General features: G+C 32.1%; 1 protein-coding gene across 1 annotated transcript; it reads right to left on the minus strand.

Moving 5' to 3' along the window:
- Positions 1–5,054: 5,054 nt before the first annotated feature.
- On the minus strand, positions 5,055–6,731 carry LOC143061361 (uncharacterized). The gene has a single exon (XM_076233730.1). It carries the CDS (start codon positions 6,729–6,731, stop codon positions 5,055–5,057), a length of 1,677 nt encoding a protein of 558 aa, XP_076089845.1.
- Positions 6,732–15,456: the final 8,725 nt, after the last annotated feature.

A 15,456-nucleotide genomic window follows, 5' to 3' on the forward strand; every position in this document is an offset into this window, starting at 1 on the left:
TAAACTTGGCCTAGATTGTCAATGGACAATAGACCACCCATAGGAGTTACCCTTGAAAGATGGTTTACCCAAATTGAAGGAAAATATGTATATTAAAATTGCTTAATTTATTACCAGGTGAGCTACTCCGGCTCTTGTTCATCTTTTACAATTTAAGGTCATGTTTGACCAAAAGTGAACCTGGAAGTCTCCACCATAGTCCACAGAACAAATGCGGGAAACCCTCATTTATCCATAGTCTATTTTTATTTTATACTCTTCATATTTGCCAGCAGATGTCAAATGGTGCATTCCATTTCATTTACACACAAAAACTCATGTGTATGCACACATCTTTTCATTATTAAACTTCTGTACATATACTTTTTTCTGAAAACAAATCGTTAATTTGTCCACATTTAGAAGAAGTTTAACCTTTTTTCATTGCTTGATTCCACGAAGCAATTCGCCGACACATTTTTCGTATTCAAAGTGACCTTAGCATGATCATTCTTGTAAAAATCTGCTGATCCCAAAACGCATGGATTTGTCACTGAAATAAACTATTATCTGATTGAACATGTTATACACGTTCTCAGTATCCATGCTTCTTTGTTGATTGTTAACTATAAGGTGACAATCAGTAAACTACGGCTTCAAAACACGACAATTAATGAGCTGTCATATTTTCACTTCATAACAGACATAGAGAAAAAAAAATGATTATACGATATTTTTGAGTAAAAAATGATAAAATCATAAACAGAAGACTAAGTTTATGATATATACATGCATTGGTTCAAAAATTGAATAAACATTATTTTTCACCTGTCACTCGTTTCATATGACTTTTAAGAATTAAGAAATGCAGAAGAATTTAAAAGTCAACCACGATCCAGTTTTGCTCTGTATTTTTAGCTCACCTGGCACAAAGGGCCAAGTGAGCTTTTCCCATCACTTTCCGTCCGGCGTCCGGCGTCGTCGTCGTCCGTCGTCCGTCGTCGTTAACTTTTACAAAAATCTTCTCTGAAACTGCTGGGCCAAATTAAACCAAACTTGGCCACAATCATCATTGGGGTATCTAGTTTAAAAAATGTGTGGCGTGACCCCGCCAACCAACCAAGATGGCCGCCATGGCTAAAAATAGAACATAGGGGTAAAATGCAGTTTTTGGCTTATAACTCAAAAACCAAAGCATTTAGAGCAAATCTGTTTATCAGGTCAAGATCTATCTGCCCTGAAATTTTCAGATGAATCAGACAACCCATTGTTGGGTTGCTGCCCCTGAATATGTAATTTTAAGGAAATTTTGCTGTTTTTGGTTATTATCTTGAATATTATTATAGATAAAGATAAACTGTAAACAGCAATAATGTTCAGCAAAGTAAGAATTACAAATAAGTCAACATGACCGAAATGGTCAGTTGACCCCTTTAGGAGTTATTGCCCTTTATAGTCAATTTTTAACCATTTTTCGTAAATCTTAGTAATCTATTACAAAAATCTTCTCCTCTGAAACTACATGGCCATATTGATCCAAACTTGGCCACAATCATCTTTGGGGTATCTAGTGTAGAAAGTGTGTGGCGTGACCCGGCCAACCAACCAAGATGGCCGCCATGGCTAAAAATAGAACATAGGGGTGAAATGTAGATTTTGGCTTATAACTTTGAAACCAAAGCATTTAGAGCAAATCTGTCATCGGGTAAAATTGTGTATCAGGTCAAAATCTATCTGCTCTGAAATTTTTAGATGAATCGGACAACCCGTTGTTGGGTTGCTGACCCTGAATTGATAGTTTTAAGGAAATTTTGCTGTTTTTGGTCATTATCTTGAATATTATTATTGATAGAGATAAACTGTTAACAACAATAATGTTCAGCAAAGTAAGATTAACAAATAAGTCACATGACCGAAATGGTCAATTGACCCCCTTAGGAGTTATTGTTTTTTATAGTCAATTTTTAACAATTTTCATAAAATTTGTAAATTTTTACTAACATTTTCCACTGAAACTAATGGGCCAAGTTCATTATAGATAGAGATAATTTTAAGCAGCAAGAATGTTCAGTAAAGTAAGATGTACAAACACATCACCATCACCAAAACACAATTTTGTCATGAATCCATCTGCTTCCTTTAATATTCACATAGACCAAGGTGAGCGACACAGGCTCTTTAGAGCCTCTAGTTTTATGATCAAGACAAAAATTTACATTTTGTTTTTATTTTGTAGCAGTATCCTTCTTTATTATGTACACTAATTTGATTTTCCATTCATATGGAATCATAGAAAAATTGGTCTGAACTAACCTCCAAACCATCACTGATTCTGTAATGAGGAGTACCCAAATTGCATCCATGCTTAAATTTGCATCGTCAAAAGTTGAATAACAGAGCGTTTGTTTATTTTTTTTTCAAATATTTTGAACAATTGGATATTTGTCCATGATTACTTTTCTTTTTTTGAGAAATGGATACTTGAAACATATTGTATTTGCTAATTTTAAAAAGATGACGTTTTGATGATGTCGCATGGCGACGTTTCAGTACATTTTGCTTTTTCAGGAAACACTTCATCTGTTGATAAATACTGTAAACGTTTTGTGTATATCTAAATATATTTACCAATGTTGAAAGACTTGCATACTATCGGATAATAAAAATACAACTTGTTTAGTCTCTAGGAAATCTTGTAAGACTTCCACTGCTATTTCTTGCTAAATAGGTGCAATTTGGGTACTCGTTGCAATTTGGGTACCGTTACGTTATGTGACAAAAGAAAACTAAAAAATAATTAATAATTAAATGTTGTGTTGCATACTTTTACATGAATCATTTGGAAAATTAGTAAAGTATAAAAAAGAAAATAGTTTCTGAAAAAACTTTGTTGAAATCCAATGAAATAAAACTAAAAGTAAAAAATGTTGGAATGTATTGTAATCCAAAACCATAACTTAATATTTCTTGAATCAATGACATACATGTACATATAAAAACTCAAAATCACAATCTAATAAAGAGATCTTTAATTTTTTAAACAAAATCTGTCTGACCAAATAAAAAGATATATTTTACAGCCATATATAAATAAACTCTGTTTAGGTGAGGAAACCATTGTTGAAAGAGGTTTTTGTGTTATTATATATATACAGAAATCCGGACCTTTTTTGTATTGTTAGCAAAATTGTTGGTATAATGTGATTGTGATGAAGTGAATATAATATATTCATAATGATTAGAAAATTGAATCAGTAAACTAAACTAGAGGCTCTAAAGAGCCTGTGTCGCTCACCTTGGTCTATGTGAATATTAAACAAAGGAAGCAGATGGATTCATGACAAAATTGTGTTTTGGTGATGGTGATCTGTTTGTACATCTTACTTTACTGAACATTCTTGCTACTTACAATTATCTCTATCTATAATGAACTTGGCCCAGTAGTTTCAGTGGAAAATGTTAGTTAAAATTTACAAATTTTATGAAAATTGTTAAAAATTGACTATAAAGGACAATAACTCCTTAGGGGTCAATTGACCATTTCCGTCATGTTGACTTATTTGTAAATCTTACTTTGCTTAACATTATTGATGTTTACAGTTTATCTCTATCTATAATAATATTCAAGATAATAACCAAAAACAGCAAAATTTCCTTAAAATTACCAATTCAGGGGCAGCAACCCAACAACAGGTTGTCAGATTCATCTGAAAATTTCAGGGCAGATAGATCTTGACCTGATAAACAATTTTACCCATGTCAGATTTGCTCTAAATGCTGCGGTTTCAGAGTTATAAGCCAAAATCTACATTTCACCCCTATGTTCTATTTCTAGCCATGGCGGCCATCTTGGTTGGTTGGCCAAGTCATGGGACACAATTTTTAAACTATATACCCCAATGATGATTGTGGCCAAGTGTGGTTTAATTTGGCCCAGTAGTTTCAGAGGAGAAGATTTTTGTAAAAGATAACTAAGATTTACGAAAAATGGTTAAAAATTGATTATAAAGGGCGATAACTCCTAAAGTAATCAACAGACCATTTCGGTCATGTTGACTTATTTGTAGATCTTACTTTGCTGAACATTTTTGCTGTTTACAGTTTATCTCTATCTATAATAATATTCAAGATAATAACCAAAAACAGCAAAATTTCCTTAAAATTACCAATTCAGGGGCAGCAACCTATCAACGGGTTGTCCGATTCATCTGAAAATTTCAGGGCAGATAGATCTTGACCTGATTAACAATTTTCCCCATGTCAGATTTGCTCTAAATGCTTTGGTTTTTGAGTTATAAGCCAAAAAGTGCATTTTACCCCTATGTTCTATTTTTAGCCATGGCGGCCATCTTGGTTGGTTGGCCGGGTCACCGTACACAATTTTTAAACTAGATACCCTAATAATGATTGTGGCCAAGTTTGGTAAAAATTGGCCCAGTAGTTTCAGAGGAGAAGATTTTTGTAAAAGCTAACGACGGACGACGACGGACGACGGACGACGGACGCCAAGTGATGAGAAAAGCTCACTTGGCCCTGTGGGCCAGGTGAGCTAAAAAATGAAGTTAATAATTGTGTCATTTCAGTATCAGTAGTAGATATATTGAACATTATAGAAGCTTTCAGAGAGAATGGACTCAACACTTTCGAACCAGAATCAGAACTAAATTCCTCCCGGGTAGAGTCCGTGTTAAACAGTATATATGTCCACCTAAACAACAGATTGCCATTATCACAACAGGTCGACTCTCATCAATGTGTACAGATGTTATTAAACTGGCTGGTGGGAGCTTTTGACAGGTATGATTATAGAAAGATGTCTTCTAATTTCTATGTTTGTTGACAGTAAGATATACAGTGGGAGGGATCTCAGAGCTTATACTGTAAGCAATTGGTTAATTATATTTGGTGTATGGAATGACCTGATTTTCTTATACTGTTTCGGATTGTGATTTATTTGAGTTGTCTATAGTAGAATTCATTATTAGATAAATATTATTCTGCCTACACCATGGTTTAGTGAACTGTAGACTAACTGTGCACTACATGAAATATATCATGTATATGTTGTTCATATTCTATTTATAAGATAAATTGAATGTTGCCAAGTATGTGCCTATATAATCACAAATAAAACCTGAAGACTCCTTATGTTTAAAACAAATATACTGAGGCTCATCCAGTCCATCCTCTTCACTAATCAGTACTTTACTATCCTGTCCATCTTTTGATATTACTACTATTCTATTAGGGTAACCTGCTACTACAATAATGTTACCATAAGTATCTATACAAAGTCCACTTGGTCCTGTTAAATCCTGTGTATATTGCCAGATCTGTTTACCAGATCCATCATAACAGTTTACTGCATTACCCTCACAGTCACTATAGATTACTCTGTCATTACAGTAAACAATGTTATACAGGGGTGATTCACTCTCAACTTGTATTGACTTCAGTGTATTTCCTTTCAAGTCTATAATACGGATTTCATCACTACTTAAACCTACAGCCAGAGAATTATTGGAGAATGATAATCCCCCGCATACTTTGTCTAGTTTGATAACTTTGGTAACTGTTTCATTCTCCATATTGAAGATCTTAATGGCTTTCTCCTCAGGATAAGTTATGGTTATAGTGTTCTGATTGATCTGTGTAACATTGAAGGCTTTACCAGGTATAGGTAACTGTTTCTGGAGTTTGCCATCAGAAGTAAGTAGGTAAACTGTAACAAACTGTTCCACTACTATAACTCGTCCATCCATCAGACAAATCATGTCACTGATACAGTTCTCTGGGCTGATCTCTATCTCTGTCTCTATATTCATGGCAATGTTGTTTATGTTGGATCGTGATTCTACTTGTGCCTTCTTCTTTACACTTGTTTCTCTATTCAAGTCTGTTTCTGTTTTAACAACCAACACCTCTCCCAGGGATTCTAGTGATCCTAACTTCTTTAGTATGTTTTCTATTTCATCATTTTGATTCATTTTGATTTCAAATTCTTTAGCCCTGTCATTGTTTTCCAGATCTTCTACATATTGCTTACATTGATGTACTTGTTGTTCAATTTGATGTACACCTAGAAATGATTGTAGTTTAGAAGTTTTTGTTGTTACTGTTTGTAAATGTTCTTTCATTTCCTTCAATTTTGTTTTCTTTCCTTCAGCTTCAGAAATGAAGTCTCTAGCTGTTGATATCTCTTGATCCCTGATGTTGTCAGTTTCTTTGCATAACTTTTCCTCCAGGTGGTCTAAATGTTTATTCATTTTCTTCCTTATTTTAACAATAGATTTCTTTATGTATTCACATTGTTGTTCTCCAGTTTTAATGTTTGTTGATTTATTGTTTACCATTTTATCCAAGAGATGTAAGGTGGATTTGATATCTTTCTCTACAGATTCTTTGGATTTTTCAATCTTTGTTTTCTCTACCACACTTTCTAGACTTTTTATTCCAGTACATTTTGAATGGTTCTTGGAAATACATGTATCACAGCAAGGTTTTAAATGACTAGGACAATACAAGTTAAGCTGTTGACCGTGTTTGTCACATTCTGTATTGATGGATTGGACGGAGGGTTCATAGCTTTTTATATCAATAGTTTTATGATCATGTGATGCTTTAGATCTTTTATGATGACCAGAACATGTTAAACATAATCCTTCATCACAGTTGTAACACCAGATGTCAGCTGTAGTCTTTACTTTTTTTTCTTCACAAGGTCCACATGGTATAGATTTACTGGATGCCATAACCTAACCATATATAAAATGAAAATAATTTAGCCTTATTGTGCAATCCAGTGACATCTTCTAGGAGTAATCTACCTTTACCAGTTAAAGTTGTAAATATGTTTTGTAAGTAATAAACCGTAAGCTGTATAGACCTAGAGACCTTTTATTTGCTGCCCTAGGGTCTTAACTAAAAAAATGAGGTCAAGGTGAAAGTTCAAGGTCATGTTCTAAATTTTGACATTTACCTCATATCACTTCTACACAGAAAGAGCTATAGATATATAACAAAAACAATTAAACCAGTAAATTTGCAGCTGTCATAATGTATACAAATTGTTAGTCATGACATGATATAACTGAAAAGTTTTTGTCGAAATGGTGTCATTTTCTCAGGGGTTCAATGCCACTGAAATAGAAATTAAAAAATAAATAAATTACAGCTTCAAACTATGCAGCTGTCATAATGTATACAATCCTCTTATCTCAATTAATCTGTGAAAGTCCTTCAACACCAACTATCAATGACCCCCCCCCCCTTTTTATACGACCGCAAAAATTAAAAAAATTTTGGTCGTATATTGGTATCACGTTGGCGTCGTCGTCTGCGTCGTCGTCGTTGTCGTCGTCCGAATCCTTTTAGTTTTCGCACTCTAACTTTATTAAAAGTGAATAAAAATCTATGAAATTTTTACACAAGGTTTATGACCACAAAAGGAAGGTTGGGATTGATTTTGGGAGTTTTGGTCCCAACATTTTAGGAATTAGGGGCCAAAAAGGGCCCAAATGAGCATTTTCTTGGTTTTCGCACTATAACTTTAGTTTAAGTAAATAGAAATCAATGAAATTTAAACACAAGGTTTATGACCACAAAAGGAAGGTTGGGATTGATTTTAGGAGTTGAGGTCTGAACAGTTTAGGAATTAAGGTCCAAAAAGGGGCCCAAGTAAGCATTATTCTTGGTTTTCGCACCATAACTTTAGTATAAGTAAATAGAAATCTATGAAATTTAAACACAAGGTTTATGTCATTTTCACAAATTTCCTGTTAACAAAACTTTGAATTTTTTGAAAGCTAAGGATTTTCTTATCCCAGGCATAGATTACCTTAGCCGTATTTGGCACAAGTTTTTGGAATTTTGGATCCTCAATGGCCTTCAACTTTTTACTTGTTTGGCTTAATAAATATTTTGATATGAGTGTCACTGATGAGTCTTATGTAGACGAAACGCGCGTCTGGCGTACTAAATTATAATCCTGGTACCTTTGATAACTATTATGATCACTAAAGGAAGGTTGGGTTTGATTTTGGGAGTTTTGGTCCCAACAGTTTAGGAATAAGGGGCCCAAAGGGTCCAAAATTGAACTTTGTTTGATTTCATCAAAAATTGAATAATTGGGGTTCTTTGATACGAGGTATATGAACAAAAATTGAATCCTGATGGTTCTTTGATATGCTGAATCTAAAAATGTACTTAGAATTTTGATTATTGGCCCAGTTTTCAAGTTGGTCCAAATCGGGGTCCAAAATTAAACTTTGTTTGATTTTATCAAAAATTGAATAATTGGGTTTCTTTGATATACCGATTCTACCTGTGTATGTAGATTCTATTTTTTTTGTCTCGTTTTCAAAGTGGTCAACATAAAGGTCCAAAATGTCCAAAATTAAACTTAGCTTGATTTTAACAAAAATTGAATTCTTGGGCTTCTTTGATATGCTGAATCTTAACATGTACTTAAGATTTTTTATTATGGGCCCAGTTTTCAAGTTGGTCCAAATCAGGATCCAAAATTATTATATTAAGTATTGTGCAATAGCAAGAAATTTTCAATTGCAGAGTATTCAGCAATAGCAAGAAATCTTTAATTGCACAGTATTGTGCAATAGCAAGAAATTTTCAATTACACAGTATTGAGCAATAGCAAGAAATCTTCAATTGCACAGTATTGTGCAATAGCAAATATTTTCAATTGCACAGTATTGCGCAATAGCAAGAAATATCTAATTGCACAATATTGTGCAATAGCAAGAAATTTTCAATTGATTGGAGTTATCTTTCTTTGTCCAGAATAGTAGTTGAATCAACTTAAGTCATTGTTTTATACAATATACAATGTGTATTTTTACTTTTACTACCAATTGATAAATTAAAACAATCTTTACCATTCAGTGATAACAAGCACTTTCTTTACATTTTAATATTTTATGATGTATTTAAATGAGTAGTTATTGCTATTTCTTCATTTTTTTTGAGAGGATTAATATTCAACAGCATAGTGAATTGCTCAAAGGCAAAACAAACATTTTAAGTTCATTAGACCACATTCATTCTGTGTCAGAAACTTATGCTGTGTCAACTATTTAATCACAGTCCAAATTTAGAGCTGAATCCAGCTTGAAAGTTGTGTCCATACTTGCCCCAACCGTTCAGGGTTCAACCTCTGTGGTCGTATAAAGCTGTGCCCTGCGGAGCATCTGGTTGTACCATATCATAAAGTAATAACTAATAGTGTAATAAATAAAATTTTTAATGAAAAAACAAGTGTTTAATTTTTTTGCTGAAGCCTCCTTAACGTGATACACAACACCTTGACTAATATTAATTTGGCTCGTTTAATGTTCATAAAATTTTGACAAAAAGTTATCTTTGACCCTTTGACAAAATATAAAAATTTCAAAAAAAATTGAACCAAGCACTTTATCGAAAAAATTGTTGGTTATACATGTTATATAATAACACCTGCAGTCCACTAGACTGCCTGACCTGGATTGAGAAATTAAAATCAATGACATATAAATTAGATAAGTTTTGCAATTGATTTCAAAGTTTTAAGAGGCGGATTTAGGGGGTGGGGGTGGGGGGAAAGGCCCCCCTTTTTCTCAGAAAAATTTGACTGCTTATATTGGGAATCACTGAAGCATGACCAGAGCGGGCCACCTCTTAGGCAGTCAATGGGCCCTCACTTATGAAAATTTCTGGATCTGCCACTGGTTTTGTATTTTTTTCACCAGAAAATAAGTTTTATGGGAATCTGGTCTGTTTGCTGTATGTTTATTCATAAACTTTGTAATACATAATGTACACCTCTTCTGAACATGTTGAATGAATGCTTATTAAACTTTACACAGACATAGAAAAATATTGGATTTCTTACTGGACCATGTGGGTTGGATCATCTGCCAGTAAAGCCAAAATCATAAAAACCGTTTCTCTGCTTAGCATTTGGTATTTAGGAGTAACAGCAAAAACTGGACTCATGTCAGAATAGGAGGATTGGTTGACATATAGAAGATGTAGAATTTCAAGATAATTATCTACGGGAGGTCAGAAGACTTTGATTTTGGCAACTATAGGTCACCAGTTTGATGGTCTATAGAATACTTTTAAGGTCTTCAATATAAAAAAAAGAAAATGTGGTATGATTGCCAATCAAATAACTCCACAAAAAACTCAAAGTACATTTATTGTTTTCACTAGAGGGTTCATGTATGATAATTGATTATGAAATCCTTTGAACTTGAAACCCACGTTATACATTTTGTACTTCATTATGTCCTGCAGTTTCATTATTCATAAAAAAATCTTTATTCTAATCTTTCACACAAGCAAGTTTGTATATATATATATAAGTATTTTAATGACATGAAAATTTATGTAAACTATCAGTAAACAAAATTTATTAAACCAAGATGCCTTATATAGGTCTTGAATCAGGGATGGGGTAATTAAAAATGTAATGGTAATTAAGTGTAATGCATTACAATTTTCCATGTAATTGAATGTAATGTGTAATTGAGCATTTTTTTAATTACTTGTAATGGTAATTTAATTAATTACATTGAAAAAAGCATGTAATGCTCAATTACTTTTGAATTACATTTCAATTACATGTACTTTTATGGTGTTAATGATAAGGATTTATGTTTAATAATATAAATTGTAAAATTATATTTATTTTTCAAATATTGATATCACATACTTTCTGTAATTTATTCTAAAGTTTTTATATTACTTATTTGACCAACAGAATTTTTTCTGAATAGTCTTAATACATATGTTTTAAAGAAAGATCTTTAACTAAATAGATTGAAAAGTATTAAATCACCATGTTAAACAAAAACAAAAAAATGTCTGAAAAATCTTTATGAGAGTTCATTTTGAATTTAAATTTACTGCACACAATCATTTTGTCAAATTAGTATACACAAAAGGATTATAGAGATAAAAATTAACAGCTGTAAAAACAAACAGCAATTAATCAGATTAAAATGTCCATGGGGCAATGCCACTATTACATGTATTTTATCTAATTAGCAAAATATTGCTAAGAAATAGACATGATATACATTGTTTGTACTAAAAATTATTTTCAATGTTGTGACAAGCATACCTTTTAATAACTATTAAGTGATTTTTTTTTTTATTTATTTATAATTTCTTTATTCATGCCATGTTTGATTTAAATAACTTCACTTCTGAGATGTCAAAATACCCCTTAATGTATTGGCAAGTTAATAGGAACTAATTTCCTTCTCTATCAACACATCTACTGATTATGAAAGTATAATACCTCCATGTTCTAATCAAGCGATATATGCCACATTAGCTCCTATAGAAATACTTTTGAGAATGGCTGTCAAAGTGTACAGACCAGAGAGATGCAGACTAAATGACAAAACATTGAAATTACTCATGATTATCAAATGCAACGCTTAAACTATGTTTACACGAGTATTTTACACATACATTATACATACATGTATAATATTGGTTAACAAATATTATGATGAAATGTAATGTGTAATTTAATTAATTACTTTAGTAAAGTAATTGTAATTTAATTAATTACATTTCAAAAACTGTGTAATGTGTAATTAGTGTAATTGACCATTTTTACAATGTAATGTGTAATTTAATTAATTACATTCCAATGTAATTGACCCCAAGTCTGTCTTGAATATATATTTTTTGAAATTTGAAAGTGGAATTAGTTTTGAACTATATAATATATACCTTTGATATGCTACAAATCACTTCATATCTGTGTATGGGTGTCTAACTTTTTCCAAATTGTTGGTTTTCCACACAGCCATATTTATACCTGAACAACACAATCGATTAACATTTAAAAGACATCAAAAGATATCGCATACCTAAACATTTAAATGACCTGAATTTTACAAGAGAATATAACATATTGAATCATACCCCTAGATCTCCTTTGGACAAATACACATGCATCAAGATAATATCTCCTTTTTGTAAAATAACACTTAAATATACATTGTTGATACATTTAGTTCTATCCTATAATAATAGTATTGTTAGATAGTCTATGATAATGAATAAGAAATGAACAATGAAATACCCTGTTCTGATTTTCCGATGGAATAATTTTTGATTTGGGGTCATACATGGCAGACAGGTTGTCTGCTTCAGCTATATTCATTCATTAATTATGAACCATTCTATCTGTGCTTTTCTAATTTCATATGTTCTTACTGATTAAAAATTGTGGAAAAGTTAGATATTTAAGATGTTCACTTTTGTCACTCATGATTCCAGAGTTATGATAGATATAAAACGATGAGTGCCAATGAGACAACTCTCTGTTCAAGTCATAATTTGTAAAAGTAACAATTATAGGTCAAGGTATGGTCTTCAACACAGAGCCTTTGCTCACACCAAACATCAAGCCTGCTATAAAGGGCCACACAAATGACTAGTGTAAAATCATTCAAATGCGAAAAACTAATGGTCTAATCTTTATAAAAATATGAGAAACGAGAAACTACTGAACATTAGATTCCTGACATAGGACAAGTTAAAACAAATGCCATGGGTTTAAAAGTGTAAATAGGTACCAACCTTCACCCTTATCTGAAACAATATTGTAACATCACAACATAGAAAGACATGCTATAAGATATCAATTGAAATGCTCTAACTCAATTAAAAGACATATTAACAGTAGTGAATATACATGACATACACTGAACTAATAAATTTGATCTATCATACAATGCAAATATAAAATCAATAAAATAAGGGGTGAATAGATAAAGGCAACAGTAGTATTCTGCTATGAGATGTTAACAGTCTAAAAAAAACCAAAAATAACCTTGAATGAAAAGCTGCCATATATAATTATATACACAGGTAAATGAAAATAATTTTGTGGTAAAGGTATACAGTTTAAATCAAGAATGGAAATATTTTATTTTCATAATACAATGTACAAAAAAGGGAAAATTTATAGTGATACCAAACATACAGATATAACCCTGAATAAGTAAACATTAAATAACAAAAAAGCCTTAATTGATTGGAGACTCCCACTTTGCGTTTATTGGTGCAACATCTTAACCCTTCAACCGAATGCTTTTCACATTTTAATATAATTTAATTTTGGATGTAACGCATCTTCTGATTGGCTGACGTTATTTTGTTATCTCAGACCATAGACATAATTTAGTCATGTGACCGTGACGTCATCAACGTTTTTTCAAAGTTTTTTACGGTTTAAAATGGAATTTAGAATTAAATTATAAGAAATGACTGTAATATATTTTCTGTCTATTCGAAATAACATAAAAAATGTGGTGCACACTGTTAAATAACCCGCTATTCAGTGTGCACCAAATTTTTTATGTTATTTCCATAGACAGAAAAAATATTACAGTCATTCCTTAACACTTTTTTAATGTTGTTACTAATCTCTAAATTGAAGTCAAGTTTGATATTGATATTTTCATTTGGTACTGTATTGAATTCTGATAACATTAATGAACATAAATGGATGATAAAAAGAAAAAGCAAAGGAACAAGAGGTTGAGAACATAGTCTTTATGTATTAACATGTGTTTATTTTATATTTCAGTGTTAGAAGAGGAAAGATAAAAGTATTCTCTCTGAAGGTTGCCTTGTCTCATATGTGTGCTGGAAAACTGGTGGACAAACTCAGATGTATAAAAATGAAGTTAAGACTTCTTCATCAAACTCATTAAGAAAATATTTCCCTAAATATCAGTTTCCCTGTGCAGATTGTCTAATTGTTTTGAATTTTAGTATTTTTTAAAAATTAGAGTACTCAAAAGGTTGCGTCTGACATGGATGTTATAACCAACATGAAATAATAGTTTATCAACAGATACATTTGATAATACACAAAAGTTAGCCAATTTCGTAAGGGTTACGGGTTAGAGTTTCAGAAGGAGGTTTTCTGGATCATGGGTAAACCTTGAACTCTGAAAAAGTAGGGAAATTTAAAAAAAACAACAAATTGTTTATTTAAAATTACACTATGTGTAGATAGTAGTAGACCATGGTATATCAGTCTATATGTTACATTTCCATTCTAAATTTCACATTTTTATGAACAAAGAGAAATAACTCAATATTTCCTTTACCTGTTCCTTTGCTTATTGGAATAATAAAATCTTTAAAAAATGTAAATAAAAACAATCTGTACACACTCTGTGTTCAAAAGTACTTTAATTCTGATAAATGTACACCCAAACTTTTGGATTAGGTAAGACATGAATACCAGAGTTTAAGGACAGCTTGACAACAATTGTTTTGAGTTTTATGCCTATAACCATAATGGCCATAATCATCATTGAGGTATCTAGTTTAAAAAATGTGTCCGGTGACCCGGCCAACTAACCAAGATGGCCACCATGGCTAAAAATAGAACATAGGGGTAAAATGCAGTTTTTGGCTTATAACTCAAAAACCAATGCATTTAGAGCAAATCTGGCTGGGGTAAAATTGTTCATCAGGTCAAGATCTATCTGTCCTGAAATTTTCAGATGAATCGGACATTCCGTTGTTGGGTTGCTGCCCCTGAATTGGTAATTTTATGGAAATTTTACTGTTTTTGGTTATTACCATGAATATTATTATGGATAGAGATAAACTGTAAAAAGCAATACTGTTCAGCTAAATAAGATTTACAAATAAGTCAACAGGACCGAAATGGTCAGTTGACCCCTTTAGGAGTAATTGCCCTTTATAGTCAATTTTTTACCATTTTTCGTAAATCTTAGTAATCTTTTACAAAAATCTTCTCCTCTGAAACTACTGGGCCAAATTAGTCCAAACTTGTCCACAATCATCATTGGGGTATTTAGTTTTAAAAATGTGTCCGATGACCTGGCCAACCAACCAAGATGGCCGCCAGGGCTAAAAATAGAACATAGGGGTAAAATGCAGTTTTTGGCTTTTAACTCAATAATCAAAGCATTTAGAGCAAATCTGACATGGGTTCAATCGTTCATCAGGTGAAGATCTATCTGCCCTGAAATTTTCAGATAAATCAGACAACCCGTTGTTGGGTTGCTGCCCCTGAATTGGTAATTTTATGGAAATTTTACTGTTTTTGGTTATTATCTTGAGTATTATTATGGATAGAGATAAACTGTAACATCAATAATGTTCAGCTAAATAAGATTTACAAATAAGTCAACATGACCGAAATGGTCAGTTGACCCCTTTAGGAGTTATTGCCCTTTATAGTCAATTTTTAACCATTTTTCGTAAATCTTAGTAATCTTTTACAAAAATCTTCTCCTCTGAAACTACTGGGCCAAATTAATCCAAACTTGTCCACAATCATCATTGGAGTATCTAGTTTTAAAAATGTGTCCGATGACCTGGTCAACCAACCAACCAAGATGGCCGCCAGGGCTAAAAATAGAACATAGGGGTAAAATGCAGTTTTTGGCTTTTAACTCAAAAACCAAA

Source organism: Mytilus galloprovincialis, chromosome 1 (assembly GCF_965363235.1).
Source record: "Mytilus galloprovincialis chromosome 1, xbMytGall1.hap1.1, whole genome shotgun sequence".
Taxonomy (NCBI): Eukaryota; Metazoa; Mollusca; class Bivalvia; order Mytilida; family Mytilidae; genus Mytilus; species Mytilus galloprovincialis.

What these genes read in the sequence shown, in the direction of transcription:
- LOC143061361 (XM_076233730.1), bottom strand. Translation starts at nt 6,731, where the DNA reads ATGGCATCCAGTAAATCTATACCATGTGGACCTTGTGAAGAAAAAAAA.